The sequence below is a fragment of the Labrus bergylta genome, chromosome 17 (genome assembly GCF_963930695.1).
Source record: "Labrus bergylta chromosome 17, fLabBer1.1, whole genome shotgun sequence".
In the NCBI taxonomy this organism is placed as follows: Eukaryota; Metazoa; Chordata; class Actinopteri; order Labriformes; family Labridae; genus Labrus; species Labrus bergylta.
Genome location: NC_089211.1, coordinates 4,703,923 through 4,725,471, shown reverse-complemented (window position 1 = coordinate 4,725,471; position 21,549 = coordinate 4,703,923). Strand labels below are relative to the sequence as shown.

The 21,549-nt window shown below is 39.2% G+C and overlaps 1 protein-coding gene and 1 long non-coding RNA gene across 4 annotated transcripts in view; one reads left to right on the top strand and one right to left on the bottom strand.

Moving 5' to 3' along the window:
* Positions 1 to 1,367: 1,367 nt before the first annotated feature.
* Positions 1,368 to 11,249, bottom strand: LOC136183189 (uncharacterized). Its single transcript, XR_010669022.1, has 2 exons — positions 10,682 to 11,249; positions 1,368 to 2,506 (listed from the first exon to the last, which is right to left on the bottom strand). It is a non-coding gene; the product is annotated as an uncharacterized lncRNA (long non-coding RNA).
* Positions 11,250 to 11,489: 240 nt separating this feature from the next.
* Positions 11,490 to 21,549, top strand: part of tjp2a (tight junction protein 2a (zona occludens 2)) — a 37,571-nt gene continuing 27,511 nt past the window's right edge. The window contains exons 1-2 of one of the 3 annotated variants that reach the window (XM_020636018.3): positions 11,490 to 11,685; positions 20,450 to 20,579. In XM_020636018.3, the coding sequence (XP_020491674.1) occupies positions 20,574 to 20,579 (6 nt within the window). In that variant the 5' untranslated portion in view covers positions 11,490 to 11,685; positions 20,450 to 20,573. Of the gene's footprint in view, positions 11,686 to 17,047; positions 17,253 to 20,449; positions 20,580 to 21,549 lie in introns of those variants that run through there. The other 2 variants (XM_065965280.1, XM_065965281.1) reach the window with 2 other exon arrangements.

Here is a 21,549-nt window from a genome sequence, read left to right as displayed (position 1 = left end):
ATTTATGTTATATCCAGAAAAGAATATATTTAGTTACATCATACACCAAATACAGAAACATACATAATAAGAACGAGATTATCTTAATAAATAAAAAGCAGATTATCATTTAATGAGCACGTTATGGCAGTGCATTAGGAGTCCTTATTGGAGACTTTTAGCCATCATAAGCATGTTCTCAATATGATAATATAACATAAAGTGTGAGTACATTTCCAGTTTCCCAGCACATACAGAAAAAAGTAGAATAAGAATTAAAAACATGCTGAAAATGCTTGCATGTATAACAGGAAGAGCTATTCTTTAATACCGAGTCGTATTCAGTCATTTCTTTGCAAATCTTTTTTTGATCGGTACAATTTTGCAAACTTGTGTCAAAATGATTCTGAGTCTCAGTCAAGTAGTCATAATTTGTGTATACACAAGGGGGAGCTGTTATAATACTCTGTAAAGAGGCTACAGGATGTTAAGGCTTGTGTTTTTTGTTTTTCTTGCACCTGAGTCAACTTCCGGACTAAAACCTATTAAAAGATGATACAAACCCTTATTCTGTTAATAAGAAGACTTTCCTGATAATATCATGGTCAAAGTGAAGATAAATGTGCAGATTGTTTGCATCCATTTCATTCAATATTTGTGATTTAATTCAGCTTCTTTTCCAGTTATGTCCTGTGAGGAAATATATTTCTTGTGTGTTTTTTTTACGACAGTACTTGCAGACTGTTTGCAGCTTTAACATCGGTATGCCAGAGTGAAATAACCTGAACAGGTTAAACCAGTCATAGTGCCAAAATCACAGCCTTCCGTTGCTTTTTCTGCCATGTAGCCTACTTGTATACCCTACTGCATGAAAAAAATGGGATACAAAAGCAAGTGGTGGCACAACTTGGTTAATCATCCCTCCTGTCACATTCAGTGATTTATTTTGTCTGTGTATTAAAATGAATTTTGCACTTAACAAAGTGAGCATTTAACATATGTTTGTTTGTCATGCATTTTTATCACTCAAAGTATACATTCGTATTCATCAGCACAGGGGATCATTATGTTAAATGTTAAAAATCACATTTAAAAAACGAAATGCATGTGAAATGTGCTTCAGGCACCTTATATGTGAGTAATGCTTAATGCCAATGGTAATTATATACCCGACACAAGTTTATTTTTACTTGCTTTTAATGTAGCTTATAATAAATGTAAGCATAAACTTGACGTTTTTGTAGGCCTATTTGATTGATTTTTAAATAGGCCTATCCAAATTAAAATTAACGTGTAATCTGTACAATGGGATAACCAGGTATCAGTTGATGTGGATTTCCTTGTTGTTGACATGTTTGATGATGAAGAAATTCTCCGTTGACACTGACTTGCTTACATAATGATCATTTTATTGACAAACAAGTTACAGCATCGCCAGGCTCGCCATGGTTCGACCTGGGAGAGACACAGCCAAAAGTGATCTCTCCCCTTACACACAGAAACTCTGGTATTTATGGACACACCTCACAGGAGAACAACATAGGGACATCTGTTTGTTTTCAGGACACCCCTCTTCATACAACTGCAGGGGTTTCTGTCTTAGTCATATGTATGTCATATGTATGTCATAAACTCAAAGGACAACACAGGTCACAGATACAATCTCTTGTCCAGAAGTCCCTGGGCAACTCTCTGGATACAGGGGCCCCATTGTATACATTCCACTGAGAGGGCTCCTAAATCTCCTTCAGATACTCCTGATGCGCCCATTGTAAACTTATATTACCTCTGTCCTGATTACATCAGACACTTCATAGTCCCCCCTAGCGAGACTATAGTCTCGCAAACAAGAAATTATACAATTATGATGTTAATTAGCCTCATACGAATCACTTCTGTCCATGCTTAACCTTAGTAATATAGTAAAATTTATTTGTGGAGTGTGAGAGCGAAAAACCCATCAGGCAGCTATCTTTCTTTATTATCCATCAAACAATCTAGACAAGAAAACTCTCTCACGGTCCCTCTGCCCCAGGCAACCACTTATAGTACTCCAAACCAATTAGAAAGAAAAGGGTTATGAAAACTTTTCAGGATGATATATAAATGCACACATTCAAAACCTCAGAAATAAAATCTAAAAATTGTCCAAAGTCAGGCTGGTCGACCCATCGCACCTTCCAATGGACCTCTCCCTACCTAACACCACTTTCCCTAAGGATCGATAAAGAAAGAAAACACCTGAGGTCCCAATATATGCATCCTATACAGTTCCAGAAAAATATGTCTTGCTAAAAATGTCTACTATAAAGTAAAACATACAAAAATATTTATCAATATTACAAGTTACATTGTAATAAACCCTCAATGATTTTTCAATCGAAACCCCTCATCATGATGTCTTCATTCAGGTTTCCGTTGTCCATTTCCATCCTCCATTTTCTTAAGTTTGGTTGTTTCAACTCCATTAATCTGGAAGGATCTCTGGACAATCAGCCACCCTCACATTGGTCTCCCAAATATCATCCTAGGAAGAAAAATCAACAGCCAGTATCTTTGTACATACAAAACATCAAAGATATTCATTTTTGTATCATACTTTCACATTATTCCACTACATGATTAACATATACATGATTAATATACATGATTAACATATTCAGTTCCCCCTTTTATCAATTCACTTCCAGTTCAAAATAATAGTGAGTCAATGTTGAATTCAGATATTCAAAAATGGATATTTCTCTCCAATCTCTATGACCTCCTCACCTTCACTTAGGTCATTACCACTCAGTAGCCACAAGAATCTGAAACACTATAGATCCTATTGGTCCTAATTGTTATTGCATCCAAACATTCACAGACCATCCTGCTCCTTCTGATGGACCAAATGAATCCCTAATTAGTTTCAAAGCATCTATGACACTAGTCATATTGTCAGTGGTATCAGGAATCAAAGTATAACAGGCTTCTCCAGTTAGATTCAAAGCTACACAGAGGCCACCTTGTTTGGCCAAAATGTAATCAAAAGCCATGTCATGTTTCAGCAACGTCAATCGATGACTCCTCTGAGTATTCGACAAATATTCAAAACCTTTTATGGTCTCGTTTGCAAAACTTTGCAGGGTATATGTAATATTATCAATATGATCAGCTAAGTATGTAACACCATACCATGGAAACAATCCTATTCCCCATTTCTCTCCCAAACTTATCCTCCAATGATAAGACTCCAAGTTGTGAAATTGTGCCAAATCTCTTTTCTTTCTACTGCTAGAGATTGTCGTAGAGTTATCCTCATCAGACCCTTTTCCCTTCTGAATAACAAAAGCATCATACGGAAGTTTCAACTGTGCCATATAACAACAGCCAATCCAACCATAAGGTAAAAATAAGTATGCCTTATCACCACAAATCCACCAGATATCTTTAAATGTTCCTATGGTAAAATTACCCTGTAATATCTTCATACTGATAAAGGAGATTTATATATGATAAGTTCTTCAACCAAGCACAATTCCCTTGAGGTGTAAATAGATGCACCGACACGGCCATCCAATAATCATATGGTGCTTGTTGCTTAAATACCAACCACGATAGCGCATAATTTTGACATTTAGAAGTTAAAGGTTCTGGTACCGTCTCTAGAATTGAAGGCCATGTGCCTGGTGCTGGAACTCTCACGACACATGGACCACTCAAATTACTAGCCAATCTAACAGAGTGAGTCAACTGTTGGTACCACATATTTCTACTTGCCCACGGGTCTGCAATTTGCAACACCGAGGAATCAAACCCATAAGCTTTCCATTGGGTTTCACGCTTCTCTAATGCATGAAGATTTTCAGTCATGACTTCTGATGTCCCGTCAGCATCTACAAAATCACCAATCAGATTCGACATATTCATCTGAATTGTTTCAGCTGCCTTAACTAATGTAGATGTAGCAATAGATGTCAACATCATACCTCCAGACTCTGTAGACACCGAAGAACTCATCATTGTTTCGTTGATAGTAGATCCCATCTTTACAACCTCACTTGTAAAATTACTAGCAGCTAGAGTAGTAACCAAAGTTGATACGTTAATACTACTAGTTATTCTCTGAGCTACAGTAGTAGACATCATCTGTTCATCAGTCACCCTTGGAGTGACTAGTTGCTTTTGAACCTCTTTAGCCACCGTAACTACTTCAATAGGATCTAGGCCTTCTACCACAAGCATTATCTTACGAGTTCTATACCCTTTTACCCAATAATTGTGATGTGGTACAAATTTAAACTCTGGATCCAAATAAGTGCATGTATATTCTCCCTGATCTTCCCCTGTTACATTGATTAGGACAAGTGTACAGTCGTCTACAACCCTAAACAACCTTATGTGATTGTACAAAATATACTTTCTTTGATCATGAGGCACACTATTAATTTCAGGTCCTGTTAGCACTATTTCTTCACCACGAGCATTTTTCCCATTAGGGGAATTATTACCATCATTATTCCATTTTCCACATTTACATGGAAGGCGTGCTGAATTCCCTAACGTAGCTTTAATCACAATGTTTACAGGAATTTGAGTTGTAGAAATCATTTGAGGCTCAGCTGTATTTAGATGCAATATCTCTGTGACGTCAGTAACCTTCAGTTTTGAAAAGGTGGATGTCTGCTTTATTTTCTCAATCAGCGGGATAGTTGATATGGTAGTTGACAGTTTTCCTACTTCAACAACCAGGGGTTTTGCAATTCTAGTTTCATTTAGTACCACTAAAGTCACAATACTGTTTCTTTAACCTAACCCCGATTGGACACTATGCTCTCCCATATTTACTAATTTTGGGTCATAATATGTACACTTATAGTCACCTTGATCTTCAATCTGAGATCTACGTAAATAAAGACTACAGTCTCCCTCAATCTTTGACCTTCTTCGATCATTAAGCAACACATACTTTTCTAGTGGTGATGTCCCCAATAAATCAATAACCTTACCATGGCTATCTTCCCACTTGACTCGGAATTTCCCTTTCCCATTATTTTCCTTTGTACACTGACATGGGAGCTGAACTGACTTTCCCAAAATCACTTCTACTCTAGTCCTCGTAACGTTTTGGTCTAACCTTTCTTCGGGTTGGCCTTGGACTCCTTGGTCCAACTGGGTCTGTGAATTTTCCTGTAGAGGCATCACAGCCCTCTGGAGTCTTTGACTCATGCTCCTGAAAAATAGACTCTGTTGTTTCTGGGACATGTTGTAAATCAATGTCACCAAATCGTCTTTCTTGCTCATGGACTGACAAGTCATCCCTGACATCATCAAAAGTGTAATCAAAATCATCATGTATAGCCCCAACATGTTCAATCCCTTCTTCCGGATCTTGACCTTGGGGGTCTGCATGAACCTCTGCTGCTTCCGCAGCTTCTGTTGGCTCTCTTGCGCTTTCAACATCTCGGTTCTGTGATCGTGGAACCTCTTCTGTTGGCGCTTTAACACAATGTGATAAATGATACCAGGTAGGAGACCCTTTAACCTGGACCGCAGTTCCCGTACTGCAGACTACTTCAAATGGTCCTTCGCAGCGTTCATTAAACCACTTCCTCCTAAACACCTTCACGAATACCTTGTCTCCAGGTTGCACTGCATTCGTCTTTTGTTCATCAAGTCTCTCTTGCACCTCCTCTCGTTTTTGTCTATCAGAGACATATGTGTATATTCTCTTATGTAAAGCAGCCATGTAATTAACATACACTCGCATTTCATCTTCTAAAAGGGCTAAACTTGGACCCTTGCCACTTGTACGCAAACAAGGTGTCGGCATCCGTCTGCCCATTGCCAACTCATGGGGTGTCATGCGCAAATCACGGAGCCCACTTGAACGACACACCATTAATGCCAATGGAAGCGCTTCCACTCAATTCAAACCTGTGTATTGGCAGATTTTAACAATGCGGTTTTTAACACACCATTCATTTTTTCACAAGCACCTTGGCTTTGCGGATGATAAACAGCTCCTAAACGTTGTTTAATTCCCAATTTTTGCAGAATTAGTCTTACTGTTTTATCCACAAACTCTTTCCCATTATCTGAGGATATGCAGTCTGGGAGTCCCCACCTGCTTATAACCTCACAACACAAAAACTTGAAAACTTGGCAGCAGACTGAGCATCTTTCCGCTTGGTTGGACAGACTTCAGCCCATCTTGAAAATCTATCCACAACAACTAACATATAGGACTTATTGGCGTCCTAACATTGTTTTTTTTAGACAAATAGTACACCTGCTTATGACATAATCAATCTGCTCATGCAAATACAGTACCCAAAAACCATACTTTCTCTTAATCTTTCTCCTAACTCCCCCCTTGCACCATGGGCTAACCCATGTGCTTTCTAAATCATCAGACCTAGCAGGTCTAACAATTTCCTTCACTGAGCATTCACTTATCTCTCTACTTCCTGAACCTTCACTATTCTACCTTACAATTCCTTCAACATAAATCTAACTCCTTGACCTTTCCTGTAAACAACAGAAAAGTCCTCTCCAACCTCAACATCCATCTATACTCCTCTGAAATCTCCTCTGTTCTGTAACATCCACAAGCAAAGTGGCTTAGCTGTCCACAATTATGACACACTCCTGAAGACTGTTGGAAATTTCCTCCTCTGCCTCTTTCTAAACTTCCTATCTGTGGTTGGTCAAAAACTGACTGTGGAAAAGGTGCATTGGGGATCATGGATAACAGCTGAGATAGCTGAAACTAGATCTGGTCATGCTGCGGCTGTGGTGGTAATTGATTTGGTTGATGCTGACTTTGCATAACCACAGCTTGTTTCATCTCCTTCTTATTATCAACCAGCTGTAGTTGGTTAAGTTTTCTAAGAGTCTCCTGGTCCTGTTTCTTCTGGACTGGTAGATTCACTTATGTTCACAAGGCATCTATTTATAGTTCTCTCCACCTTTCTTAAAGCGCTGCATCCATCATCTTCCACCCCTGCATCGGCTGCTAGCTGGTGAAGATATGTAGGACCTTCTCTCTCTGGGTCTCCATCACTATCACTCTCATCTGTGACGTGATAGTTGCCCTCCTGTCTAATCACTGGGAGCTGAGGATAAACATCAGTAAACTTCACTTCCTTCTCATAAGGCGGGCGCTTCTTTACTAAGGCAGTATGTGAGAAGGGTGTGTTAACCTTCTCCATTAACTTTCCTGCTTCCTTATCATTTTTCTTTATTTCTTGCATACTTCTGTTCCTTTTTTCTCTTGCAGCTTCTAACAATTTCTGTCCCTCATTTTCAAACAACTGCAGAATGCCAAGTTCAGTTTGTCTTTTCTCCATACGTCTATTTCCCCTTTTTGCCTTTCATCTGATTTACCTTATATGTAGACACAAGCACCTGTATTGTTTTAATCACATCCGGGTTCAAAGTCCCCTCTACTGGCCAAGGCTGGTCAATGTCAGGCCAACGCTTACTCCATTTTTCTTAATATTTTTGGAATATCTTTAACAAGAGGATTAGTCTTCTGTACTACATCAACAGAAGTGATTGATTTTGTAATTTTGGTGTCCATCTTTTACATTACAATGACCCTCTTAGTTCCTCGTATTGTAAGTCAAACTGTTTAGTCACACTATTTAGAAAGTACTGTTACCACACTTGAAAGTGAATGAATTTGCCAACCCCAAAGGAGACCAAAGCCTTCTTACTATGAAAGCAAAAGCACTTGTTTATCACCTAGTGCATCTAATCGCACTTATTTATCTTAAAATTATGGAAATAATGTCAATGTTCCATCTCAAAATAGCCCAGGTCAAGCTAGACCATACTCAAACAATGAAACCAGCATTCACAGCACTCAACTGCATTTGAATCAAATCAACTTTTCCATAAATGATCAATCAAATCAAAAATATTCCATTATTGACCAAATGCTTCAATTAGTCAGTCTGTTGCCAAGACTTCCTCCTATATAATTGTAATGTGATACATAGAAGAAACAATGTAAGCCTCTATGCGAAAACAGACTAAGCATGTATCAAAGATGTTGACTATAAAAAATGTGTATACACAGATAAAAAAGTTCAGGTGTTTGTTGAAAGAGTTTGTGGATAAAACCGCACTGGCCTTGATCAAGCTGGATTCAGGATCCCTACATGCTGTCATCCGCAAGTTTCCAGTGTTTGTGAAGTAATGCCAGATCTCTCCTCATCTGCCTTTTTGACTGATCCAGTTCAGACACAATCCATCTCCTCCAGTTCTCACACAACATAGTAAAAACAGAGAAGACAAAAAAGAAACAAAACAAAAGTTGAGTGTCTAAGGGTCACTCTGAATTCATATACACAATGCAATAACAAATCAGTGAAATATGCACACATTATCTCTCATCTCTATCTATTTTTTTTTAATCTATTGCAAAGGCTGTCTCCCTACTGGGGGTGTGTTTTCCTTCCCTCTGTGTCCCACAGAGAGAAGAGAGAGGAGGAAGGGCTCTCTCTCCACTCCTCTTCAAAAGGAGTAATCTAATTGGCTTTCTATGTGAGGCAACGCCTCTTGGACCCACCTCCTAATTTCTCAAGAGCTTCCAGTCTAGCCTGGCTGTCAAAGGGTTAACATCGTCTCCAAACCCCATGGTCCAAACCTAGTGCATTTAATGCACAGACAAGCGCATCTCACCCGTGGGTGCTGTGACACCCCTACTTTCACTGAAATGTACACTTTTTACTAGTGGAGTCATTAAAAGACTTTTTGGTCAAGTAAGATTTATTAAGTGACAACTAAGCCAATCATAGCTATTTGATTACAGTTGAAGCACAGTAAGGTTACATTTGCATTTAATCCTCCTGTCACTCATCACTGAGTCAGAGCTCAGAGCTCACACATGGAAACATGCTGCATGTAGCATCCTTCTGAAAGAGAGTAAGTCACCCAAACAGAGGTTTTTAAGATAAATCCACCTCACAAACCAACATAAGTGTAACATTTTCTCCTCTTGGTTGTTATTTTAGCTGTATGTATTTACTCCCATCACTTTATGATGTAGCAGAAGTCCCCTTTGCAGTTTTTCTAAATAAAAGCACATTTTATGTGAAGACCGGAAAAAGAGACTGAGGCGTAAGGCAATAAGAAAAGCAAAATAACGGCATCACAAAGAACCGTTTTGAATCTGGTTTCTAGAGCTGACTGGGTTACTCACAATGGATGTTCATAAAGTTAGTGTCTAATTATCTTTTGTAACTTTGTCTTGTTATATGATGTTTCAGCTAAACTTAGTTATTGGACATTAAATGAAACAGAATGTGTTGATTTCCTAGAGGGTGGTAATATACTAGCACAGAACACACACACTTTTAAGATCACTGCTCCACCCCTGTGCACAGAGTCTATGCACACACAGAAATCAGCACAATATCCTCCCAATCAACAGCCAAATAGAAAATATATTCTCTCCACCTATTTTAATGTGAACACACACATACGCACAAACAGACAGAAAGAGAAGTTCACACTCCAATCAGCCGGCAGTTCTAAACTTTATCAGGAATTTTTCTGTTCTTTTCTCGAAACTTGCTACCTGAATGGGTACAGACTATCCTCGCTGGTCTCTCCACTTCTGTTAAAAACAGATACTATATACACTTATGCTATGTATAAACGTCCTTTATTAGGCTCATGTGTATTTATCAGATTAAACAAACATCCTCTGAGGGGCTCATAGATTTTTATCACTGATGAAGATCAGATAAGTAAAAGTCCTCTGAAACAAAGGCTCATATTTTTTAACACTGATGAAGCAAAAATGTCCCCTCTTATAAGTTACTAAATCGCCTTTTAACCAATCACCTGCTACATATGCCTATTTATTAATACATCTATTCTATTTATCAATCACACATATACAAGAACATTTCCGGATCAAATACACATCTTCACACCACACAGACCTCTCAAAACCATCCAAATCACAACACAAGAGACAAGACACAGACAGAGACAGAGCCCTTCAACAGCCACACACACTTCAGTTCAGATTTTGAAGTCGACTCATTTATAATTTTCCTCTATCAAATTTTTACTTTGGCCAAACTTTTAACAAATTGTCTTTTAACAAATTACTTCACACTGCATGCTTCAATGCACACTTTTTCCTTTACTTAGCGCTTTTTCCCCACTTTTCTCAAAACTCTTATCTTTATTCCTTATCTTCACTTTTCATCTTTTTACTTCTCATCTTCACACTTCTCATCTTTATTTCTTCTCTTTTATTTTCCTACATTATACGTTTATAATTTATCCAAATACCCTGGCCAGGGATCCCCTTTGTTTTATTTTTACTCAAATTTGACTACTTCTTAAAGCCAACTTTCACTTCAGTGTCTAATTTACACATGACTTACTGTTAAGAGGATACGGGCCCTGTCCTTGTTAAACTTGCATAGTTTTTTAGCTAACTGGTCTCGTTACTAGTTGCGCTTATGCTATCATTACCTTTCAACTTTTTATCTCTTCTTCTCTTATTTATCTCTTCTTTATTTTATTCCCCTTTAATTACATACTTTTTAACTCAATAAACCCCAATTTAGACAGAGAATTACTCCAACATCAACACATCATTGCACTTCAGTTCTTTGACAGTGCGGCCAAAATTGCCGATAGACGACAGAAACAGCTCCGCAATATGTGCAGAAAAAAAAAAAGAAACACTTACGAAGTGATGGAAATAATAAACAAGCTGTGGTCCCCTGCAGAAGGCCCCAACTGATCCTGTTCCGTGACGCCAAAATTGATGTGGATTTCCTTGTTGTTGACATGTTTGATGATGAAGAAATTCTCCGTTGACACTGACTTGCTTACATAATGATCATTTTATTGACAAACAAGTTACAGCATCGCCAGGCTCGCCATGGTTCGACCTGGGAGAGACACAGCCAAAAGTGATCTCTCCCCTTACACACAGAAACTCTGGTATTTATGGACACACCTCACAGGAGAACAACATAGGGACATCTGTTTGTTTTCAGGACACCCCTCTTCATACAACTGCAGGGGTTTCTGTCTTAGTCATATGTATGTCATATGTATGTCATAAACTCAAAGGACAACACAGGTCACAGATACAATCTCTTGTCCAGAAGTCCCTGGGCAACTCTCTGGATACAGGGGCCCCATTGTATACATTCCACTGAGAGGGCTCCTAAATCTCCTTCAGATACTCCTGATGCGCCCATTGTAAACTTATATTACCTCTGTCCTGATTACATCAGACACTTCACAGTTCAACATTTTACCTCCGTGTAGCCTAACGTTAGGCTATCTGAAAAACTTTAACGACCCTTTTCAGGTCAGGTTCTCATATCCGGTGTCTTCAACAGGCTGGTCGGTCATAAACTGAGTCATCATGTCACATTTAGGTTTCATCATGAGTGACTCAAGCTTATGTCACCACCTACCGCACCCAAAGGGATTCACATGCGAAACTAGAGCAGAATCTGCAGCCGTGAACACTACACACCTGCAGTCCCTAAACCACGCCCACATACCTGAGAGAAACCAGGAAATCACACTACCAGGACGTGAAGGAGAATCAAAATAGTCGTCAAAAAAACTTCGTCCCGTGGAAACCCTCGTCGTCCTCTTATCCTTCAAATCTACAACCACCTTTGGATTAACCTGTGAGCACATAAAAGAGGAAAAGCAGCGGAGGTTCACCTGGTAAGTAGGTCGTGTATTGTTCGATGTCGACATGTTTTCTCCGTGCTTCGTTTCACTTACTGCCATATAAGGGCATTGTACTAACTGCAACAGGTGTTTAAAGTAGCATATTTTTTCTCAGTTTTAATAATAATTGTCTTTCTCTTGAAGGGTGGAAGTTATTAGTTTCGCCTTTTCCCATAAGTCTTACTAACAAAATGTCAACTGTGACCTCAATGACCAGTCGAGGCCTCAGTGTTTCTCTTGTGTCCATACATGTACTACCCCCACTGTAAATAAACAAGGTGGGGCTGGCTTACCAGTGGAGCCTACTATTGTTTGCATACTATATGTTGGCGTTTAGTGTGGATGGTGTTTGTTTTTACCGGCTGGCAGACAAATGTAGTGGCAGAGCTGGAATTAGTAAAAAAATCTCCTCAACCATCAGGCCTACACATAAACAGTGTGTAAGGTAAGCTTCATTATTTCACTACATGTCAGATATTGTTTACACAAAACATGACATTAGTTGCCACTTTTTTATGTACACTTGGCTTCAAATGCTGGCGACAATGAATTCTACATTGGCCCTTCAGTATAACATCAGGCGTTCTATTTTAAAAAAAACTATCTATGAATTCATTTGTATTTTTAGTGTGTATTTATTGTAATTCCCTTTTAGTTTCCATGTTCAAAATAAAATAAAAAATCTGCCTGTAATATCATGCAATACATTGCAACAGCAACAGAAATGACTTCCTCTGAAGAGACCACAAAGTTGAATTATTATACTAAGTCTATAACGGTTTAATAGGTAAGTTATGTGTAAAGTGACAACTGAGTCTGAATTTGGTGATGGTGAAAATATCTCTTGAACCAGCCAATACCATTTAAACTTTATCTTAAAAAACAACTTAAATGTGAACTTAGTTTTGAGCAGTTTCACCCTCATAACATTCATGATAGTAGGCTATTCAAGTGTTGAATTATTTGAGTGAAAATCCCCTATCAAGCCTGCAGAATTCAGACTCATTACTGCTTTGGATATTAGCATGGGGGTTAGGGTTAGGGCTGCTTTTTGTCTTGCACTTGCAAACCGTGCGAACACTTTTCCTTGAAACATTTTTCTTAATACCATTTTCTGATGCCCTCCAAAAATGTTATATCAGCATTTAAAATGTTGATGAAACAACTTGATGATCAGTTGAAGAAAATCTTCAAGTAAGTGTGAAGCCCTTCTGTCATTTTCATGCAGAGAAGCTTTTGTCCTGCATATTGTAAGCTGATACTGACTCTTGAAAATATTCAACTAACTGAATAGTCGCAGAATGTAAACCACCAAATTGCAAACAAAAAATACGTACTTAGACTCCTTAGTGGCAGATACAAAAGGGATCCAGCTGGAAACAAAAGACCTGCATTCAGCATTCAGAACGAGCTGCTCTCTCGTTCTGCAGCTGACATAGTTTTACTGTAAGATATCTTGGAGGGAGGGAGGGAGAGAGGGAGAGAGGGAGAGAGAGGAAGAGAGAGAGAGAGACACACAATTTTGTTGTTTGTAATACATGTCCCCTGATGATCCAGATTATACCTATGCAGGGCACGTGCACAACCTCATTTCCTCTTCCTCCACTTGTCAGTCGCTCTCCCTCTAAACTGTCACCACAGATTTCTGAGTGGCATGTGTCCCTCCATCTGGCTCGCGCATGCATTGCATATGGACATTGCATAATGGCCTCGGGCCTTAATATTGCAGCACCACAGAGCTACTCCCAACACGTGGGGCAAGAAGTGAGAAAGGGCAGAGAGACAAAACTCTTATGTAAAAGCATTAAGAAGAGCAAAGAGCTTCGGACTCATTTGCTCAACCCGTGGAAGAAGACGAAGAAATAGAAGGCATTCAGAGGTCATTAAAAAGTGAGAACATGCCCGGCCATAGGTAGACGTCGGAGGAAAAATGGATCCCTCTCCCTCTTTCATAATTTAAACCTAAAGCTTTTTAAATAGTTAAAGCGCCTATATCAGGTCTGCTACTCCCTTGATGCAATTCACAGTCCCTTTTTATTTGTTAAAGAATTTGAAAAACACTGTAAAAAACACACTAACAAAACCAACTGACCATTTGAACTGTAAGGTTTAAGACTGATTGAAAACACAGTGAGCATTAACAGTAAAGGATCTAAAGATAAGTGACTCTTATCTGAAAAAGCCTGAATTTAGCTTTTGAAGTGGAAGATGGAGATGACTAAAGAGTTTCATAGGATTAAATTGGCTTTAGGGGGCTGTAGTAGCAGCAGCAGCCGCAGCAGAGACTAAAAAAAAAAAGATGAAGAAGCTTAATGTGTTGCTCAAATCTCGAAAAGGAAACGTTAAAGAGCCATGAAGTAACCATCTGTGCAAAAATGAATCAACAGCTTTGCAGTAATAGTTGTGTAGTTTTTTGTGTTTGAAAGCATGCAGTGAGAGAATAAAATGTAGAAACTGCACATTATCAGAATATTAGTTCCTATTACACTTTAGCTTTCAACAGTTTGACTTACAACTTCTCTCATGAAACCATAATATTCTTGATACTTCAGGTTTTGTGGTGATTGAATCAACAAAATATAAATTATTAACTACAGAAGCTATAGAACTGCTGGTGATTGGATGTTTTCAACTTCAAAGAGTCAAACAAGGTTTCTATTAGCTGTCACACCGTGATGGTTGTTAATGAGGAAATTGGCCCCATACAGGCATAAGCATTGCATGCAGTGTTATATCAATACAAACGAATCAAGTGACAATAGAGGGAGATCTTTTAAAAACCAAGAGAAACTATGGAAGAAAAGCTGCAAAATGACAGAAGATAGATGGCAGATAAATCACTGACTGTGTAAATATATATGTTGCTGTATTTCTGATACTGAAAATAATAGATCTGACTCCGATTGCTTCTGCACATGACATTATATGTGTGTGTTGCTGAGATGCTTTTTATATGACGTGCATTTCCAGCTGCAACCCTGCAGTATAGCAAACAGACCTAGGAGCAAATCCGAGCTGTCTTTTGTGTGATGTAAGTACAACAGGTGCATGGTGTGTAGCATCCATCAGTCCTCGTTCCAGGACAATTTAGTTAAAAGCACAAAAAATATCTGTTGCATAGAAAACTTGTAAGAGAAAAATGTCCAATGTCCAAACACTTTTGCCCCTTCTCCAATTTGTGTCCCAAGCACTGAGCTCATATCGAGGGAACTAATTGTTTTTATACAGTTTGATCTTCTATTTTATGGAAAGGTTAAGGTGTGCAGCATCAGTTATATTGTCCTTGTACCCCTATATGAAGCAAAGTTACTTCCTGCTTTGTTAGACAGGCTTCAGGTGTGCACAGGTGTGATTGTGAACCATTGCGTGTTACATTTCATCTGGATGCAGTTTTGGCTGGATGACTGTTTATCTGTGAGATTACTGTAAGGTATTGGATTATGTTCAAATCGCCTGTGAATGTCATACCGCTGTGTGATGTCTGCACAGCTCACTGGTTTGGTTTCCTCGGTGCTTTCAGGCTTTTAATCTGGTTTCCTTTTAACCGAAGGCAGCACACAGGGTGAACTTAAACAACCCCTCTCCTCTTTCCCTTTGTGCCTGTTGTTACCCAGCGCTTTCAAAAATAGATGCTTGTTATTTTTGTGTCTCCCCCCGCTGCGCTCCTGGTATTTTTACAGTGCTGAGGGATTTTTGCTGCTCAGTGAAATCTGCAGCAGCTCTCATGGCACGACCATCCAGAGCCGTAATCCAGACGTCCAGGCTGCTGGAGTATTAACCCTGACCGCAGTTTGGTTGGCAACTCATCAAGAGGCAGCACAGATTATTTATTTATTGGAGTCCTCTCAGGGCATGGCAGACTGCTGTCAGCTGGTGACTCAGGGAAGACAAGATACACACTTTTCATTCTTGTGGTGGCATGATGTGCACGAGGGGGGTTGCACTTATTTGCATTTATTCCTTTATTTTTAGTTTGTTTGTGTTTTACTGAATAAAGAAGAAGTGGACGTAGATGCAACAAATGTCTCTGGATGGGTTTAATCGAGGACCTTGTCACTCTCAATAGCACCATGAATAAATAAATATATTTAGGCGGCAGTAGCTCAGTCTGTAGGCACTTGGGTTGGGAACCGGAGTGTCACCAGTTCAAGTCCCGGTGCGGACCAAATATGGAAGTTGGTCTGGTAGCTGGAGAGGTGCCAGATCACCTCCTGAGCACTGCCGAGGTGCCCTTGAGCAAGGCACCGAACCCCCTCCCCACCATCAGCTCAGGAGCGCCCGCTGTGGGTCGCTCCGTCACTCTGGCTTCTCTCCATTAGTGCATGTCCATAGGATCCTGTTTGTGCATGTGTGTGTATTTCAGTTTATGTGTGTGTTCATGACTTAGAGTGTAAAAACTGAAATTTCCCCTTGCGGGGATCAATAAAGTTAATCTTAATCTTAATCTTAAAACTGCCCTTTTCTATCACTGTGCTATTTTTGGTCTGAAAAATCCCCTCAGTCTGAATATTTTACTATAATCTCTAAATGATAGTTTTTCTAGGAAATAAGATTTTTTTTCTTAATCTCGGGAAATCTAGCCACAATTTTTGTGTTACCCAGCAACCAATTGAAGAGCCACTTAGCGAACGGAAAACAAAAGTTTTGGCCTTGTAATTCTTGCAATGATACTAACAACAAAGGCTTCCAGATTTAAGTCAGAGCATCTGAAAACGTAATTTTACAAAAATCTGGATATTGCATGTGAATATTGTGAGAAGTACCAAACACATTTAAAACTATACTCAGGTCCTGAAGTGCAGATCGACTACAGCTTAAAAGTGTTCAGTAAAACTCTTTTAATTAATGAACCTCCATGACAGATGTTCTCCTCATGTCTGAGGATGTGAGGATGCTGTAGATGGGTCTCTCTGGGTGTAAATGGTGAGAAGTCTAAGCCTGGATGGGGGATTATGGAAGAAGGGGGGTGGGGAGCATGCATTATCTGTCAGAGCTTAGTACCACAATTATCCCAGCAGCAGCAGCAGCAGCACAGCAGCAGTTGTGGTGGCACAGGCTGCGTTTTCATTAGTGTAATGTCCAAAGAAGCTCCAGAATTATGTAAGAGTGACGTGCTGTCATCCCCTCTCGGTCCGCCAACCGCCTGCCAGGAACGTGGCTGTTTGTTTTCTTTCATCCTCACGCGCTCAGAAAGCTAAAAGGACATCTGTCAGAGTGGTCGGAGACGGGACCCGTAGTAGCCACACCACAGGGACCTCGGCGCTCTGGGTGCTGAAGCTGTTGCTGGTTGTCATGGAGAAACCAATGAACTGAGGCGACGAGAGGGGGGGGGGACAAGTTTTTTAGTCTTGATGATGCGGACGGAGCTGCTTTGAAGATGAGCGATGGAGGAGTAGCAGCAGTCAGAGCAATTTGGTGTCTGTGATGCGGTCGCTGTCGGATGAGAATTAAAAGATGAAGTTCAAGAAATTCATCACGATCATGCAGGCAGCCATGGGGATCGTACCCCTGAACAAACGAGAGCTTCTGCCACCAGGCAGGAAACTGTGGAGACCCCCGGGGTGAGTCAGTCCACTGTATGCTGTTGATGACAGAAAATAAATGGCCACATTTCTGTTAATAATTGATCATTTCAACGATTTTTCAGGAAGAAATGTCAAACATTTGCTGGTTCTAGTTTTTTCTAACTGGTGATGGACTGGACTGGTGTTATGAAAATGTTTCTTTTGGAAACTGTGATGAGCTTTTTCACAATGGTGTGACATTAGTTGTGAGTAAACATCAAATGAATTCATAATGAAAATGACTGTTACTTGAGGCCCTGGTTGTTACCACTAACAACTGTTTTATTGAATATGTCATAAACAATATGTCTGAATCCTACATTTTGGGGGGGTTCCTTAAGTAACTTGTTAGGTGAAGCAACAGATGGATTTTGGAAGGATGCAAAACATAGGAAGTAACCATTAAATGTATTTCTAAAGATGATCACTACACTTAAACATGAAACAATAGCTAAAGTACAGTATAATGGTACCTTGCCACAGAGACAACTACAACTTTGTTTTGCTAAGGATTTGAGTTTCTGTCTCAATCCAAATACAAAAAGGAAGGACTTGAATTTGTTTTATTTCTCATTGAAATACATCATCACAGTCAGCGTGTCTTTCTACAAACAGTGTATCCTAGATACTCCACCGATTAAATCAAATGGTTCTCTTTTCAGTGTTTGATCCTTAAAATACATAATGACTGTGAGGTTTTAACAGTGCATATAACCAGTGGACTGAAGGTTTTGTCAGGGAGGCGTAATCTTTGTAAATGATCACAAGTATTAATAGATATATTTGGAGTTTAATTCATGTAACTTTACAGAGATCAAGCAGTTATAGAGTCCCGTGTAAGAGATGAAATATTGAAGCACTTGAACAATGTTGTTTTCTCAGAGCCTGGTGTCTCTGCTGTATTCTCAGAAAAACCAAGATGCCATCAGCCGCTGTTTACTTTTAGGTCGTGCAAGACCTCATCAAATCAAGAGCTGCAAGTTTGATCTTTGAAACAACTATTTGTAAATGCATGTTTAAAGGAGAGAGTGAAAAAATACCTATCTGTGAACCAGGCTTAAATTCTACTTTGGTTTAAATACTGACCTTTTCCTCTTTTATCATGACAGTTTTCCCTTTTTATCAAAAACACATGACACAGTTTCAATAAATAGGCTTGTGCTTCACATCTGGTGCCTGAAGTTTGGTTTGAGGGTGTTGTCAGAACAGGCTTAAGAAACTGGCAGGATTGATTTAAAAGATGTGTATGTGAGCTAAATGTTGACCCCAGTGAAAGTTATTATAAGATTCAGCACAGTTTTTGACTTGACTTACACATCTAGTCGTAAGAACAACCCAGCCTCCTGCTGCTTAGGTTTTGACCATTTTTTTCTCTCATGCGAGTCCCTCAACTTCACAAAAGTATGGTACATAATTACTTGAACAGGTAGGTAAAGATATCAGGGTTTACACATTGCAAATAAAGCCTTCAATAGCATCCACCAGCCTTCATGCCCACTATCTCATTCTTTCATGTTGCTGTTTTATATGTTGGATTTCTTCATTTGTTCCTGGAGGCACCAAGCCCTTTGTCATGTTTTGACTGAACCTACATGTCAGGAACAGGCAGCAGGTTTAGTCACGCAGAGCCAATCTCCTCTCTTAACTCCGGGAACTGATTTGCTTTAGACTCTGGTTGTATCCTGTCAGACTATATCTGAATGTATCACAGAAAACCTCTTTTCTGACTGGCTGCCACAAAGTTCAGGAAAAAAACAACCCAAAGTTGTTTGAGCTCAGAGAGTGCCACGTGTCTGGACATGTTGTTAGCAGTCAGGTCAGAAATGTTGCTCTTGAAGTCAGACTGCAGATTATAGTATTAAAGACAGTAGTATCAGTGTGAGTCTGGTCCACTCTGACGAGCTCAGAGCCACATGGGAGCTTAATTCTGGGAATCGTGGTGTTTTGTATTTTGGCGTTTTATGCTCTATACCCATTTGATCCGTTTATATTTCCTCAACAATCAAGTTTGTATTTGTCCTTCTGATACTGAGATATCTATAATCTTTAATCCATTTGTGTGATTTGTCCTCTGCCAACACCAGTAAATTGTTTAAAAGGTGATATGGTGAGTAGAGTATGAAAAATATCTCAGACTACAGACTCATACTAAGAGCCCAAGGCAACATCTTCAAATAACTGAATCTGGATTTAACGATTAACTTCAAATCCAGCTCTAGCTTGAGAATTACGCTTCTCTCTGTCACATGTGGCATCTGTCTTTTGAATGGTTGTTTGTTTAGCTGGAAATATCTCAGAAACAATTGCTTGATAGTCACAGATTCTGTGGTACCTAGAGAATAGGGGCCGCCCCCCTAATATATTGGTAGGGGAAACACTGGAATGGTTAACAGCATTCAGTGTGGTTTAGCACATCCTGCAGAGCTGCTAACACAGCCTTTAGATTAATTCATGTTGCTTTAAACAAATGTTTAAAAACCTTTACTAGGAGTCTTCAGGAGTCCACAGAGAGCTTAACTTTGCACTTTGAGGACACACTCTTGAGTACAGTTTGTTCACTATTATCATTTGCAGCCCACAGTTATGAATGAATGCTGTAGAGTTATTCACATATTTTTACTTGAGCACCTTCAAGGCAGTCATGTTTTTTCTACAAATTTAAATGCTGTTTTTGAATTAAACAAACAAATGTATTCAATTCTTTTAGAAAAAGCAGCTGCAAGTGTGTGATGTATCACAGGTTTAATTATTTGTTAAATCTTTATTATAGCATAGTAAAGAAGTTGTAACTAAGGACAAATAAAAAATAGTTTTCATTTAGAATTACACAAAAATTAAAAATGTGTTTAAACTTTACTCAAGCAAGTTTCCAGATTTTACTTACAAATGTTTTTAAAATATATTTATTTTAAGGCTTTTTGGGCCTTTATTGTACAGATAGGACTTCACCTCAATCAATCAGTCTTTATTTTAATAGTGCCATGTGTTAACAAATGTTATCTCAAGACACTTAAAAAAGCAGGTCTGGACTATACTCCTCATTATATTATTTACAGAGACCCTCCATTAATCCACCGTGAGCGAAGCACTACTTCCAGGTTTACCTGACATGCAGAGTGAATGTTGTAAGTTAGTTTTTTAACATACATGTTGTAAAGTTTTTGATAAATGTGTTCCCCTCTCTGTGTTCTTAGGGACCAGCCTGGCATTGACCAGACCAGCACTGAACTGCTCAAGTCCGGCCGCAAGTTCTGCTGGTCCAGAGAAGCCCAGTATCTGTATCTGCGCCGTCTCTCTTCACGCAGCTACTCGGCTATTATGATGGTACGTTGCTTTCATGTTTTTTTTTATTGTTGATTCAGTGTTGTCAGAGTTGTTCCTGTGGACCTGTTGAGCCCCAGCTGTGTTTAAATCCAACATGCCTTCACTCAAACTACACCTGTTCTCCTGTTCTACTTACATGCATGTGTGTGATTTTGGCTGTGTGTCGCTGATGCCATTGAGGCTTTTGTGATTTTTCTGTTTAAACATCCCTGGGATGACTGTGTTTCTGTCTTGATGGAATTTCATGAACTTTAATCTTATGAAACTCATTTGTAATCCCATCATTGAAGAAGCTTAAAAAAACATGCATGCACTTTTGTGTTGGGGGGGGGATTGATCTTTGTTTATCCTCAAATAGTGGGTAAGCTGTAAATAAGGCTGCTTCTATCCTGCAGCAGTGATGGTTTAGTTTCCCATTCTTCTGTCCTTTCCTTATATAGCTCTAACTACTCTATAATGACGCCTCCTGCATCGTGGATGATGATTAACCGGAGAGACATGTCATGTCCTGGATGCTTCATTGTTTTAATGACTTGGTCTCACAAATTATTCAGGCCAGTGAAGCTGTTTTGCATAAGCATGGCCTATTTTAAGACATATTTCGCATATTTCAGTTGATGCGAATGTTGCAGTTGTACTTGATTGACCTTAATTTCTTGTTTATTTCCTTCTCATTACTTAATTCCTGAGGCATTTCTGCCTCTGAAGTTTAACATTTAGATAAGGTGATGTCCTTTCTGGAGGCAGAAAGTTATTTTTGATCATTTCCTATAATGGTGGATGAAGAAAGGGAACAGATACATTTTCTGAGTTATTCAGGATTTTGGACATTTTCAGGGTCAGCTGGAATTCTTTTCTGATGTGTCATCTGCTGATAAACTTTCAGATGAGGGCAGACTTTCAAGGATAGTATTACTCACACGTGAACAAACACACACACAAACAGGTTATTGTGGGACAGCTGCACATA